This window comes from Prionailurus viverrinus, chromosome C1 (assembly GCF_022837055.1).
Source record: "Prionailurus viverrinus isolate Anna chromosome C1, UM_Priviv_1.0, whole genome shotgun sequence".
NCBI lineage: Eukaryota > Metazoa > Chordata > Mammalia > Carnivora > Felidae > Prionailurus > Prionailurus viverrinus.
Genome location: NC_062568.1, coordinates 170,614,957 through 170,629,970, shown reverse-complemented (window position 1 = coordinate 170,629,970; position 15,014 = coordinate 170,614,957). Strand labels below are relative to the sequence as shown.

The 15,014-nt window shown below is 50.6% G+C and overlaps 1 protein-coding gene across 1 annotated transcript; it reads left to right on the top strand.

Moving 5' to 3' along the window:
* The first annotated feature begins 83 nt into the window (after nucleotides 1–83).
* MRPL37 (mitochondrial ribosomal protein L37) lies at nucleotides 84–14,451 on the top strand. The gene is made up of 7 exons (XM_047871908.1): nucleotides 84–501; nucleotides 3,246–3,429; nucleotides 3,525–3,640; nucleotides 6,591–6,776; nucleotides 9,095–9,252; nucleotides 12,247–12,450; nucleotides 14,234–14,451. Exons 1-7 carry the CDS (start codon nucleotides 156–158, stop codon nucleotides 14,309–14,311), a joined length of 1,272 nt encoding a protein of 423 aa, XP_047727864.1. The 5' UTR covers nucleotides 84–155; the 3' UTR covers nucleotides 14,312–14,451.
* The last annotated feature ends 563 nt before the right edge of the window (nucleotides 14,452–15,014 follow it).

The window sequence follows — 15,014 nt, the reverse complement described above, 5'->3', positions numbered from 1 at the left end:
GGTGGGGCAAGTCAGGGACATCTTGAACATTATTGGTTGAAGTGGATGCCAATCATAAAACGAGCCTTGGCATCCCGCCCCTTTCGCTTCCAGCAGGCTTTGCGCGCGGGAATATGGCGGCGTCCAGGTGGAGGTCTTGAGGAAACTAAGTCGGGATGGCGTTGGCGTCGGGGCCCGCGAGGCGTGCACTGGCTCGCCCTGGGCCGCTCGGTCTTGGGGGCTGCGGGACCCCGACACGCGGGGCGTACGAGTGGGGCGTGCGCTCCACGCGGAAGCCCGAGCCTCCTCCCCTGGACAGGGTGTACGAGATCCCTGGACTGGAGCCCATCACCTACGCTGGGAAGATGCACTTCATGCCCGGGCTGGCGCGGCCGGTCTTCCCACCCTGGGACCCTGGTTGGACGCACCCAAAGTTCCGCCGCCCAACCCCGATTCACGAGCAGCCGCTGTACAAGGATCGGGCCTGCTACGTCTTCCACCACCGTTGCCGCCTCCTCGAGGGTGAGACCCTAGGACCAGCAGGAGGGACCTTGTTCCTCCGCCCAGCACCGACCCCGACCCTCTGTGGCCTTAGTCAAGACCTTGAAACTTTGTGGGGCTCGGTTTCTTTTGCGAAATGGGGCCGGTAGTGATTACGTCTTCTGAGGGTTTCAGGGTTAAGTGGGATGTGAAGTGCTGTGCTTGTGTGAGCGAATATTAGGTTGAGTGGCGAGGTGAAAAGACCTGGTTTCTGCCCTAGCCGTGCCTCTATCTAAATCTCAGTCATTTGGGGCAAGTGGCTGAACCTTCCAGAGCCTCTTTTCTGTGAACTGAGTGGTTTTGACTAGTTGGACCACATTGACCCTTGCAGCTCTTAACACCCTGGACACATAACTACATTGAAGAAATAGGTGGAGGGAGTTTATAGTGGAAAGTCGTAGCTGAAAGCGTGCTTAATCGCCTGGCCTATGGCCTCATTTCCCAGGCTTGGTGAATGTAACAGAGAGGGATGTGATTTGCCCAGAGATGCCCTGTGGGTTAATAGTGAAGCCAGGGCTACGTATCTGGTTTCCTAGATCAGTGTCCTTTGTCAAAGGTCAGAGCTGAGGTGTTCTCAAGGAAGGGATTTGGACCTAAAAGCCATCTAGCCTATTTCCCGCACCTCCCCACCTCATTCTCACTAAGAGCAGGTCAGAATGACTGAGCTGAATGAAACCAGTCTGTGTGTCTAGAGCAGTACCAGAAATTATTTTACAGGGTCCGTGGGGGGTGGGAGGGCTTCTTTTATTGAGTCACTTTCCATATATATATATATATATATATATATATATATATATATGGAAAGTGACTCAGGGCTTCTTTTATTGAGTCACTTTCCATATATATATATATATATATATATATATATATATATTTTTTTTTTTTTTTTTTTTTTTTTTTTAAGTTTATTTTGAGACAGAGTGCCAGTGCGTGGTGGGGGGAGGTGGAGAAGCGGTGGACAGGGGGGTGGGCAGCAGCGAGAGAGAGAGAGAGAGAGAGAGAATATCCCAACCAGTCTTCTCACTGTCCGCGCAGAGCCAGACTCAGGGCTTGAATTCACGAACTGGGAGATCACGGCCTGAGCTGATATCAAGAGTTGGATGCTTAACTGACTGAGCCACCCAGGTGTCCCCCCTTTCTGTATTCTTGCCTGTTCTTCCTTAGTTCCCAAATTACTGTGCAGATCCTGGTTCTAAAAACACAAAATGGTCAGGTTCAGTGGGAGCAGTATTTTCCAAGGAGTAGTTAAGAAACAAAGACCTGGCAGGATTTTTGGACTAAGCCAGAGAATAAATCCTTGATTTGACAAAAACTTAAGTCAACCAGCCAGTCTCTTAAGCCCATCAGACCCATTCCTGAAAACTGACTTTACAGCATCTAAACACTTCCATTGCCCAACCAAGGTGTTATGATGGACCTCACAAGACTTGGTACCCTTGAGTGACCCCGGGAACATTACCAGGCTTTAGGGTAGACAGACTCACGTCCTCCCCACCGTCACTTTCGGGGTGTGTAACTTGAAGTAAATTCCTTAGTCTCTGAGTTTCATAAAATCCATCCTATAATGGATTCCAGATGGATCTCCTCCATTCCATAAAATCACATCCAACTCGTAGATAAAGTACCTGGCACAGGTAAACGGTGATGCTCAGTAAATGGCATCTGTAATTATTACATATTATTCGTATTCTAGTGAACCATAAAAATCTCAATTTTATTTATTTATTTTTTTTTTTGAGAGAGCGAGCAGGGAAGGGACAGAGGCAGAGAGGAGAGAGAATCTTAAGCAGCCTCCATGCCCACTGGAGAGTGCAGCGAGCCCATCCTGGGACTTGATATCATGACCTTAAGATCATGACCTGACAAGAGTTGGATGTTCAATCAACTGAGCCACCCAGGTGCCCCCAAATCTCAATTTTTTTAATTAAAAAAAATTCTTTTTTTTTTTTTAATTTTTTCAAGTGTAAGAAACAGTGGCAGTGTCAGAACTAAAATTCAGGTTACCTGACTCCCACTCAGGGCTTTTTCTGGTGCACCACAAAATCCAGAAGTTACATTTTTAAATGTTTGTATTTCTCAAGGCCTGCAAGGCTGAAAGTGAAAAGTCCCATTGCCCTTATAGCATTTCATTTATTAGCACAAAGGAAATTGCCTGAAGGTGTCTCCCCCAAAGTACCCTAGGCTCCATTTAATCCCAGACATAGCTTTTAAATGAAGATCTATCTCTGAAGCAGTGGTGTTTTCCCATCTGGGATGAGTAGCCTGCTACCCAAAGCAGTCACCAGCCCACTGTCAGGGCTTTTCCAATCAGGGATTTTGGTGTGGGTTAATAGAAGGGATCTAGGATTTGAAATGTTGGCATCCGTCGATCTAGTCCCAGAGTCTAGAGTCTGAATCTTGCAGGCAACAGACAGACACTTTCCTGCAAGATTTAGCCTTACGGACCCCAGCCATCTTAGCTGCTATTTGAATTCCTCCTGTGCAGGCATCGACTGCCTCAGTCAACTGTTGACCATCCTTAGGTAGGCAGTCATTCCTGAAGTTGAGTTGAAATTTGGTGGTCCTGGTGTTCACTCTTATTTTAGTTCTGACTCCTCAGATGTCACAGTACAAATCCTGTCTCTCTCAAGACAGACGTTTCCCTAAGATGCTATTGGCAGACTTAAGCAATTCTTATTGAATCACCTTTTTTGTTTTTTTGGTTTTTGTAACTGATTACCCCAAAGGTGTAAAGCAGGCCCTGTGGCTAACCAAGGCCAAATTAATAGAAGGCCTTCCCAGGAAAGTGCTTAGCCTTGTTGATGATCCAAAGAACCACATAGAGAACCAAGATGAACGCATTCTGAATGTGATCTTTCACGCCCGTCTTTGGCACTCCACTGAAGACACCCCCAAGAGAGAGACCTACTGGTGAGTTTCCCCCAAGTCAATAAGATTTCCAGCCAATGGATCTTGGGAGTCAATCTGTTGCTTTACATCTCCAAATGTTTCTTCTTTCCTCCAAGCCCAGTCATTGTGGACAGTCTGATACAGCTGTGTAAATCCCAGATTCTCAAGCATCCCTCTCTGGCCAGGCGGATCTGTGCCAAAAACTACACGTTATCCACCACCTGGAATCGAGGTTAGTCATCTTGGTCTGTATTTTATCTTTCTACTTTTAGCCTGACTACCGGCTCACCACCACCGCCTCCATAGCTGTGCTCATTTCCATCCTTCACAGACCAATTTGTAGGCTCAGACACCTCCTCCTATCGTTAGCCACAGGGCAGTCTTTTTGGTTTTAGTCACTTTTTCCCAAGACTTAATTCAGCCATATCTACCTATTGAGTGCCCATGAGTGCCTAAATGTTGAAGATAAGAAGTGATGAAGCACAGTCTGTCTCTGCCTTCACAAAGCTCATACTGGATTGCAAGAGCCTTCTTACCCCATTCATGCTTTCTTCCTTTTCCAAATCCATTTTCCACGTAGCTGCCAGAGTGATCTTTCTAAAGCGCACTTCCCTCCCCTGTTTCAGATCCTGAAGTGTCTCCCAGGAGCTTAAACCATTTATCATAGGATCCAGAGCAGCTGTGATGTGGCCACCACCTAGTCTTTCTAGTCTTACCTCCTTCTCTGCTACCCCCACCTTCAGCCCCATCCCCGGGCCAAATTTAAAAAAAAAATTTTTTTTTTTAACGTTTTTTATTTATTTTTGAGACAGAGAGACAGAGCATGAACAGGGGAGGGTCAGAGAGAGGGAGACACAGAATCTGAAACAGGCCTCAGGCTCTGAGCTGTCAGCACAGAGCCCGACGTGGGGCTCAAACTCACGGACCGCGAGATCGTGACCTGAGCCGAAGTCAGCCGCTTAACCGACTGAGCCACCCAGGCGCCCCTATCCCCGGGCCAAATTTACACTTCAGCCACCTGGAGCTTTTTGGCATGAAACTTTGACAGCTTTTGCACTGTGCTGTACATTCTGTGTGGAATGTTCTTTTCTACTTTCCTCCTTTAGTTAAATTCTACTTGTCTGCAAGGCCCCAGCCCCCTTCCTATGTGAATGCAGAGATTAGCTAGTTCTCTTCTGTGCTTCTTATGCCAATCATGCCTATTTTTATTAGAGCATGTATTACACTGTATTGGAATTCTCTAATATCTAATATCTGGCCCACTAGACTGAACTTCTGATGGCAGGGACCTTGCCTTATTCATTTTTGTCTGCTGTGTCTTAACAGTTCATGGCATGATAGGTGCTGACTGAAGGGATGGGCAAATGATTACCACGCTGAGGGGTTTCAGGGATGTTCAAAGCACACCAGTGTTGTGATTGGTGGAATTCTGGAGCAGGGAAGCCAGCTCTGGAATGATTTTGGGATTTTCAGGACATCTACTTGGTCAGGTTTCTCCAGCTTGCCCCTTTGAGTATGGACTTTCTGGCACGGAGTCAGCTTTGCAGAGGTAATGGCACCACTAAGGAAATTAGTGATCCTCATTAATAGAGGAGTACTTGTTGGCCCATCATCAAGTATTACCTCTAATTAAACTGCCCCATTTGGAGCTGTCACTGGAGGAGGGATGTGGAGGGAATTGAATTGGAAACCACACTAGAGTGGTCTGTGGGGAGAATCTAAAACCCGAGGTTAGGAGAGGTCCGGGCACATTTATCTTCCTTGCAGATTATATGTGAGGAAACAGGAAATACTTTAGGAAACTCTTCTTGAGGTGTGGGTATGATGTACTTTAACAAGCAGATCAGAGTTTATCCATCCACAGATGTAGTATCCCTGTTTTACATACCCAGTGAGGGAGACCACACGCTAATTATATGACAGCGCTCTTGGCCAAACCAGCTTTTAGACATAGAAGATCATTACCCTTGATCTGTTACCATCACATTATGATTTGACTGTTTCTAAAAACCCAAAGCAGAGGAAGATTTGCCTCCGTGGAGAATCTTCAGGAGGCCATTCTCAGGGAGGCATTCAGGCACATTTTGCCTGGTGGCAATGCAGCTTCCCGTGGGGACCTCCGTGAAGGGCATCCGCACATGTTCACGGTGGCAGGTTTGCTGATTAGTCCGATGCGAGTTTGTTTCCTCATAAACTTGTGTCTCCATGTAGCAAATACGCTGATCTGACCTAGGTGAGGCTTTCTGACTGGCACAGTTTTTTCACTGTCAGCTGTTGAAGACAACTTGGCCCTTTTCCGGAGTTTAATAAAGCCTTTCTCCTCAGCCTCTGGTATCAGTCCCTCTCCCTCCCTCCCTCCCTCCCTCCCTCCCTGCCACAGCACGCTCTAGTCACCTGGATTTGTCTCCTTAAACTCTGCCGTGGAGGAGCACACTTCTGTGCCTTTGCACAGGTTATTCTTCCTTAACCAAAATGTTTTTCCTTCCCTTTCTTTGCCTGGGCCAACTGTTAACTAACCAAGGGCAGTTTTGCCCTCTAAGGGAGATGTGGCAAGGTCTGGAGACATTTTTGATTGTCATGAACTTGAAGAGCGGGGAGGTCTGCTGGCATCTAGGGGGTAAGGGTGAGGGATGCTGCACAGGACAGTTTCCCTCACCGAAGAATTATCTGGTCCAAAATGAGAATAGTGCCACAGTTGAGAAGTTCTGCTCTTATCCATCCGTCGGAAGCTAGTTTGAAGGCACACCACTTTCAGAAGGATTCTCAGACCTCTGAGAGGAGGCCGGCTTTCCCCACCTCTACTGTCTCTGAATATGGCTCATACTTTTGTATGCACCTTACCTGGTGAGCTTCTCGAGAGCAGAGGGTAACTGTCATTCATTTCTGGGTCTCCAGTGTAGAGCAGGTGCTTGGAAACATCTGTGTGGGGCAGCCCTAACCTAGAGAGCCTGCCGGGCCTCAGGGTTCGTTGACCAGGGAACACAGGAAGAAGAGTGCATCGATCGATCCCCTTCTCAAGAATCCCCGGGTTAACATTTAACCAAAGTTTTGTTTTCTGCAATTAGGCTGATCAGCTAGGACAGCAGTAAGACTTGAGCATGGCAGGGTGAAGGCTCTAGACTTGGCTGAACTGAGGTAAGGCTTTAGACCAGGGTAGACTAATTGTCTTTCTCCCCTTTTAGAGTCTTTTCTCCTTCAGGTCCGTGGTTCTAGCGGAGCCCGACTGAATACCAAGGATCCGCTGCCCGCCATCGCCTCCAAGGAGGAGGTTGAAGCTACTAAGAATCATGTTCTTGAGACTTTCTATCCCATATCACCCACTATTGATCTTCAGGAATGCAATGTTTATGATGTGAAAGACAACACAGGTAAATGTCAAAGCCTTGCATTTCCAGGAAGCATGGAGATGAGGGTCGTGCTTTTTCTGAAGGGAAGGGATATATTGAATGCTTACTAAGTCTGCGCTGGGTGCCTCATGCGCGTTTTCTCCTAAGAGCCATGTAACAGCCTTTGTGCCAGGTACTGTTGTCCCCATTTTGTAGGCAAGGAAACGAGACTCGGGGAGGTTAAGGGGTTCAGTTCAAAGGCTGACTTTGCTTTTGACCTCTGAGAGGTAACTGTTGCATCAGAGTTGGAATGGGTATCTTTGGGGGGCCTTTTGGCCAGGCACCAGGTGTTTCCTTTATTCACACGTCCCTTGAGAGACACCCTTCTCTCTATGCACCCTGTAAACTCTGGCCAACATTCTACTAGGACTGAGGAAGCCCCACAGGCCTCAAATGGGGCTGTTCATCTAAGCTCCATCGAATAAGGCACCACCATCTCCCTAGGCAGCCAAGACAGAAATGAGGGTGTCAGGCTGGGCAGGCCCACTGTTCGTGCCATCCAGTCCGTCCCTGTGGGGTGTAGTGTCTTCCTCCCAGCCTCCCATCATCTCCACAGTGACAACCTCCAGCAGCCCCACCCACTCTCGGCCAGCCTGTTGCCACAGCCTCCCAGCTGGCCGGTCTGACCTAGGCTGTTTTCTGTCAGTCCCTCTGGTTCCCGGTTCCAGAGGCACCCTTCTGAAGCAGATTCCGTCCTTCCCTCCATGCCCACCTCCCCGGTGCCTGTTGGGTAAAGTTGGAACTCCTCAGCTTATCACATGAGGGCCTCCAGGCCCGGCCTCGGCCCCTCTCTCCAGCCACCAACCTTACTTGTGTCTCCCCCGTACCCCGCAGACCCTCCGTTATTCCAGCTATGTGTAACACGTGGAGCCCTTCTCACCAGAGGCTCCGGCACGTCCTCTCCCTGAGATTTGTGACCGTCCACCTCTTTTTGCCTTCACCTCAGTAGTTCATCTGTCACAGTTCATCTTCGGAATCTCTTCTTCCCAGAAATGCTGTGAGGTCTTCCAGCATCGTCAGAGGCCTTTCATCTGTCCTCCCCCCGCCCCTGGCTCACCCCATATCTTCACATGTCCTCCGTGTAGAGATGGTCACTTTTTCCATCTGCTTCCCCTCTAGACTGAGCCTCTCAAAAGTAGTGGCAGGCTGCACTTGGCTGCTGTTCCTGGTGCATGTCTCAGGCTGGGCGCACGGGGAGGGCCCACCGAAGTGCCCACGGGAAGTCTTGTCTGTCTGAAGCAGCGCTTGCCTCTGGGATTTTCTTTTTTCTTTCTTTCTTTCTTTCTTTCTTTCTTTCTTTCTTTCTTTCTTTCTTTCTTTCCTTTTCTCTTCTCTTCTCTTCTCTTTTCTTTTCTTTTCTTTTCTTTTCTTTTCAGAGAGGGCACAAGGGAGCAAGGGGCAGAGAGAGAATCCCAGGAGGGGCAGAGAGCAAGAGGGGGTGGTGAGAGAGAGAAGTAGGGCTCACCCGAAGCAGGACTTGTGCTCACCTGATGCAGGACTCGAACTTATGAACCCTGAGATCATGACCTATGAGCCAAAGTAAGATGCTTAACCTACTGAGCCACCCAGGCACCCACCTCTGGGATTTTCATAGCCAGTGTCTTCCCAGCCTCTTTCTTCCTCCTTTTCACACCTGCTTTCACTGAGCCAGATTACTTGTTCCGGAAGCTGCCAGCCTACCCAGGGTTTACTCCTAGCAGTGCAGGGGATGAGAATGATGGCCTGGCAGGGTTGTGTGGCTGGGATAACAAGGGCTAAGCCTTGATTCTCAGTGCCAGTGTTTGCAGCTCACTTGTGAGGTGTGAAGTGAGTTATTTATTGCTAATAATAAAGTGTGGAATTTCGTAAACGATTTGCTTTTAAAAATATAATTAGCGTAGATTTCAGGTTTCCTTCTACTGACATCATTGTCACCTATGTGCTTGAATGAGCGAGAAAGGGGTGTCGTTAGAGCTAGCATGCAGGAATCACCTGGCACAGGTTGGCAACATTTTCAGTAAAGAGATAGTAAATAGTTCAGGTTTAGCAGGCCACAGATGGTCTCTGTGACAGCTACTCCGTAGACACTGTGTAAATGAGTGGACATGGCTACGTCCCAGTATAAACTTTATTTTCACAAATGGGGGGGGCCAGATGTGGCTGGCAGGCTGTAGTTTGTCATCCCCCGAGCTGTAGGGATAACATCTGCCTTTACTGAGTCTGTAGTGCCTGGCATGGAGCTAAGGTCGGGTGACATTCCTCAGGCTTTGGGACAGGCTGATCATCCTTTCCACCCCTCCACATGATTATGTACCTTGCAGGATTCCAGGAGGGCTATCCTTACCCCTATCCCCACACCTTATATTTCCTGGAGACAGCCAGTTTACGACCACACCGCCTTCAACCAGATCACCTGCGGGCCAAGATGATCCTGTTTGCCTTTGGCAATGCCCTGGCTCAGGCCCGGCGCCTCTATGGGGTATGTATGTGGAGAAGACCTCCAAGGTACTTGACGTGTTATTGGCCTCCTGCTTACGCTGCTCACGGAAAGAAGGGAGGCACAGGGGGGATTCCTTGCTTGACTGAGGAGTTTCAGGGAGAGGCACTTCCACTCACCCCACAGGGGTAAACTGACATCTGTCGGGGGCCTACGGTGTGCCTGTGTTTTTACATAAGATACCTCATTTGTTGATCAAAATAGCCCACAAGGTTTCTTCGTCATCCCCGTTTCCCAAGTGATGCCACCAAATACAGCTTGTCCAGCATTACACACAGTGAGTGGGGGAGAGAGGACCGGAACTAGGTGCACCCAGCGCCTACAGCTTCAGTTACTTGTGCTCTGGGACGCCGCCTCGGTTCTCTGATACCAGACCTGGAGCACAAGGCTCCTTTGGGCAGGAGGAAGGAGAGCAGTAGAGGTGGTGCAGACCTGCCTGCCAAGTGAGGGCGGGTTCTGGGGACCCAGATGCCATTTGGTGATAGCCCCTTGATTCTGAGAGAGTGTCTCAGACCTGGATGGTGTAGCGTGCAGGCTGAGTAGTTGTCCCGCAGAGCTAGCCCTCACATTGGTGAGAGCCTGGCTGGGAGCAAAGGCCTCCCGGGAGGGAGTAGGGAATGGCAGTAGGGGATTCCCTGAGCGGGCCCAGGACACTGGATCCTGGGGAGTCGGGGAGGGGGTGGGATGGGTGTGTATTAGGAGGAGTGCTGAGAGTTGCTGCCGGCTCCCAGGTCCGAGGCCCCCCCGGAGGAGTGAAACTCACAGTGTTCTGTTTCCCATCCTTCTTGGTCTAGGAACTAGGTGGGTTTGTGGAGGTGTGGTTAGCCAAATGAGATAGGGAGTGGAATGGACCTTGCCTAGATTGAACATTTGCCACGTGCCAGATGTTTAGTTAGGATTCTTTGTGTCAGTGTTTCTCAAAGTGTGGTCATGGATTAGCTGCATGAGCATCATCTGGGAACTTGGTGGAAATGCAAAACTGCATCAGAAACGGGGGATGGAACCCAAGTAACCAGTGCTGTGAGAAGCCCTCTGGGTGATGCTGGTTTAAGCTCAAGGTTGAAAACCACTGCATTGTCAGATCCCTGTAGCAACCCCCTGGGCAGATACCGTCAGCTTCATGTTACAGATGAAGAAACTGAAACTCAGGGAGGCTAGGTAACTTTGCCAGTGTCACACAGCTAAGAGATTAGCCACTGTCACATCTTCATGTGACTTGCCAATCCTTGAGGGTTGTTGTCTTTATTCCCATTCTCTGACTGCATACTCATGAAGGCTCTGGACGGTTAGGTGACTTGCCCAAGATCCCACAGCTGTCGAGTGAGGAAGCTGGCATTGGAGCCCTGATCCCTCCAGCTTCAAAGGACATGCTGCCTCTCGACTCTGGGGCCGGGGAAGGAAGCAGACAGTCACATGCCAGGTACCAGGTCTGCAAGCTCGTCATAGCATCTGTGCCAGCTGTTGCCAGCAGAGCCCGGGTAGCAAGGCTGATGCTAATTGCCACCCAGTTGGGTAGGAGAGGGGACCTCCCCACCCCCTCCAGGTACAAATTATTCCTGGGGATGTGAAGTTGAGCAATTATGGGAAGAGTCTCCATGTAAAGGGTAAAATTGCTGAGAAATTTATGTACTACCTGCAGTTTTATTGATCTGTAGAGGGAGATAAGAGTCAATACAGAATTCTCAGCTAACACTTAGAGGTACTTTTCTTTTTATTTATTTCTCGTGCAGCTAAGAACAGGTATTTCTAAGGCCAGCAGTCCCGGTGTGGCCCACACTGAGGTCTGACATTAGCTATTCCTAATGTCGCATTCAGCCCGGAGGGGTGAACGTAGGCAGCATTTTTGAATCCAGGATGCTCTGCTTCATGGGGCTTGCCCGTTGGATCTCTGTCCCGTGGGTAGTCATCACCAAACTGGACTCTGCACAGAGTCTCAGTGGTGTGAACATAGAATTTGTCATCCATGCTGGGACGCTACCAGGGGTGCAGAGAGGTACTAGTGTCAGATCCAGTGGGGCGCTAGGTGTCAGTCACGATGGGGTTTTAAGTGATTTCGTAGCTTGGGGTCTGATCCTGGCTCACGTCTCGTGGGCAACCTGGAACAGATTATACCACCTCTCTGACCCTCATCTGTGAAGTGGGAATAGACTGCTAGAATCATGAGATTACAGGTGACTCTATGTAAAACTGATATAATGCCAGGCACGCGAGAGGCTTTCAGTAACTGGTTGCTGCTGTTCTTATTATTACCAAGGGGCACTAATTGAGGAGCATTAGCAAATGTGTTGACTGGGGAAAACCTGGTGCCGACACAGTGCTGTGGACACTCCAGGAATCTGACACGTTCTGGAGTTGCGTCGGGAGCACGAAGCCCAAGTAAGGCAACTAACTGCAGGCTTAGAGCATTCCAGGGTGCCAGGCCCTTAGGAGCAAGGCAGAAGTGGAAAGTGAGCATGCCGGAGCGTGGGCCAGTCTGCGTTCGGTGCCACACGTCTGTGTGACTTCAGATAAGTCACTTGCCTTGCTGAGTCTCGGTTTCCTCATCTGTCAAGTAGAGTGAGAACTGAGTGAGGTTATTATATATGTTCACTGACCCTCCAGGTTAACGTTCGATGGAACTGATGTCACTGCCGTTACCATCACGTAACACCATGGGTTTGAGGGATTTCTTGTTAACTTCCCAGCTCACCTTCCTGTACTCTTGCCGCTTGCCCGGTCGTCACCTCCCAGCGGCAGGGATTATTCCGTGTGCTTAACCATGAGATGCCACGTCAGCAGAGCCAGGCTGGGGGAGGGAGGGCTGGCCTCGTTCTGGATGGTGCCCTCAACTTACTCTGTTTTCATGGCCCCGTGGTGGAACCCTTAAATGGGAGCAGACGTTTGTTGTAAAGGCCGGAACTAGAAGCCGCCTGTTCTGTGCCGTTCTTCACACCCCAGCGTTTCTGGTTTGATTTACTTGTCCCCTTTTCCTCTCAGAGTGACACTAAAGTTTTGGAGCAGCCGGTAGTTGTGCAGAGCGTGGGCACCGATGGACGTGTCTTCCAGTTCCTGGTGTTACAGCTGAACACCACAGACCTGGCCTCTAACGAGGGCGTCAAGAATCTGGTCTGGGTGGACTCAGACCAGCTCCTCTATCAGCATTTTTGGTGTCGCCCAGTGATCAAAAAGAAGGTGGTGGTGGTAAGTCCAGCCATCTCCAGTCTTGTGATTGGATCGGGGCTGTGACTCAGTTTCCCCAGAGTGAGCCAGGGGTAGAGTTGAAGGGATGCTTGCGAGTGGGACCCTGGCTTTAGGAATTTCCTGCCCAGGATCTCTACCTGGAGGGCTACTTTAGCCCTGCCTGTCACCTAAAATGGCACCTTCCACCCTGGGCCCTCCCTGGCTCTCCCCTCCCGCTTCCCCCTGCCCCCCTCCACACCCGGCTCCTCACGGCACCCTGCGTGCCCAGCTGCTAGCCTGGGGTCTTAGTAGGAGCTGCTGCTTTTGTAAAGGAGGCTTCTCCCCCCGCCCCCATTTCTTTCATCTGGCCATCCCCTCCTTGTCCTTTCAGGTTTAGCATAAGGACCCAGCACCCCGCTGCCAGCCTCACTTAAGTGTCTCGGGTGGGTCCCATAGCCCCCGTGTTTCCCCCATCATAGCACAGTCCTGCTGCTGTTCTGCAGTCAGCTGTTTGTAGGTTTTTCTCCTCCATCAAACTGAGCTCTAAGCTCTTCGGAGGCAGGGCCTGTGGACAAGGCATTCATTCCTTCATTTCATTCCAAGGACACGGGATTCTTCCGGTGGCTCATCACTACCGCACCTCAGTGCTCCACTGGCAGAGTGTAGGCCTGCTTCCTGTGCAGTGGGCGGCGGCGGTGTCTAAAATTAATGCTGTAATGTCAGGCAGTGATAAGCACTCTGAAGAGACAAGAGCGCATCGGGGGCTGCGAGAGAGCAGGGTAGGGGTGCTGCTGGGTCTGTGGCTGGGGGTCCCGCATGGGCCTGAGCAGACGTGCTGTGCGGAGCTGGTATCGGCGCCTCGAATAGCATCGGTGCGGCAGCCGCATAGTTATGTCTCTTGTACCTGTCGGTGCTGCTTCTGCCCTGTAAACCCCTCCCCCGTCTGGGCCCTTCTCTTTGGCCCCAGACACCGTTATCTGTCACCTGCAGCCACACCCGCTACCCCTGCACTCTCTGCCCTTAACCCTGCTCTCCTTCTCGTCTCTGGGTCCTCCCTTCTAGAACACTGACTTAGTGCCAGACACATCCTGGTTGCTCAGATGGCTCCTCGGTGCCTGTCTAGCTCAGCTCCTAACCCAACCCCGCCCCCTAGCACAGACCCTGGGCTCCAGCCTCACCCTTCTCTTGCCTCCTCTGCACTGGCACATGTACTCTCTGTGAAGCCGCCTGCCTTTTGTTCTGCCTTTCTGGCCCACTCTCCTTGCCCTTTAATACTCATTCATACCTGGTCTCTTCCATGTATGGGAGTCAGTGAGTCATCTCCCCTGCTTCCTGAGCATCATTTCCCTACTGCTGTGAGGCCTGTCACCGTTTATTGTCCCTGTTCGAACACCCAGCCGCAAGCTCCTTGAGGGCAGAGCCAGATTCAAGCCTCCGTTGGGTTTCTAACACTGGGCATAGGCCCAGTACAGGAGAAGGGGCCTGATCTGTGTGTGTGGATTAGTGAGGGATTATCGTCCCCCGGAACGGAAAGGGTCAGCAGACCATTTGTTCACCGTGGTTGAGGTGAGAGGGATGAGGCGTGAGGGCGGTGCCCACTGACGAACTGGCTGAAGGCACTATGAGCGCATCACGTCCACCAACCCAGCCCCTCCGTCCTCTCTTTGTACCAGTTCCCTGGTGCCGCTTCTTGGTCCACGAGAGGAAGAGACTGGGATTATCCAGGTCTGAGGGTTTACGTAAAACCGACCTTTGTTTTCATTAAACCTAGTAGCAGGATCCTAATGGGCTGTGTTTTTTCCAGGAACCTGTTGGGCCGACTGGTTTCCAGCCAGAGACATTCAGGAAGTTTTTAGCTCTGTATTTGCATGGTGCCGTGTGAGCCAAGGACCGCTCTGAGTCTGAAGCCCCCTTGCCCCTCCTGTGGAAGATCCTGCATCCAGGGCAGTGACTGCCCGGAGCCTGAGTGCTCCCTTCTCCCCTGGTCTGGATGCCAATAAAGAGCCCTTGAGAGGCACTGGAGCCTGTGCCCGGTGTGGGGTGCTGTCAGAAGGGTCGCCTGTGGCTGCGTGTAGGTGGCGTCCTGAGCAGGTGCTGTCCTGGCAGCCTGACTGCCTGACCTTAAGCTCAGCTCTGCCGTGGTCCATTTTGACTTTAGAGAAGAGCCTTTGTCTCTTTGAGTTTCACCTTCTTCACCTGAAACTTGAGGATAACGTGACCTCCTTGTTCTGAAGACTGTAGATGGTGTGCATCTAGCATCTGCCACATAATAGGTGCTCTCTGACACTTGGGCGATCTTACGGGACTCCTTGAGTTGTGGGCTCATTCCATAATGACTGCGGGAAATCTGAAGAGAGTATTCATTGTAGGTTTCTCCTTAGCATCCGGGTTAATGGAATACATCTGTGGTTCAGCTGGCCTCTATTCACATAGCATCCAGGTCCTGCTCTGGGCCCGGCACCTTACACGCCGCATCCTATTTACTCCTCACACAGCTCTTGCAAGGTCAGTGTTGTTGTATTCACGAAAGATCCTGGGTGCCTACCGTGTGCTGGGCAGTGTTCTGGGCCCTCAAAATAAGGGAC

What these genes read in the sequence shown, in the direction of transcription:
- MRPL37 (XM_047871908.1), top strand. Translation starts at nt 156, where the DNA reads ATGGCGTTGGCGTCGGGGCCCGCGAGGCGTGCACTGGCTCGCCCTGGG. An exon ending in ATCCACCACCTGGAATCGAG is followed by an intron (nt 3,641 to 6,590) that starts GTTAGTCATCTT and finishes CTCCCCTTTTAG; the next exon opens with AGTCTTTTCTCCTTCAGGTC. An exon ending in AGGCCCGGCGCCTCTATGGG is followed by an intron (nt 9,253 to 12,246) that starts GTATGTATGTGG and finishes TTTTCCTCTCAG; the next exon opens with AGTGACACTAAAGTTTTGGA.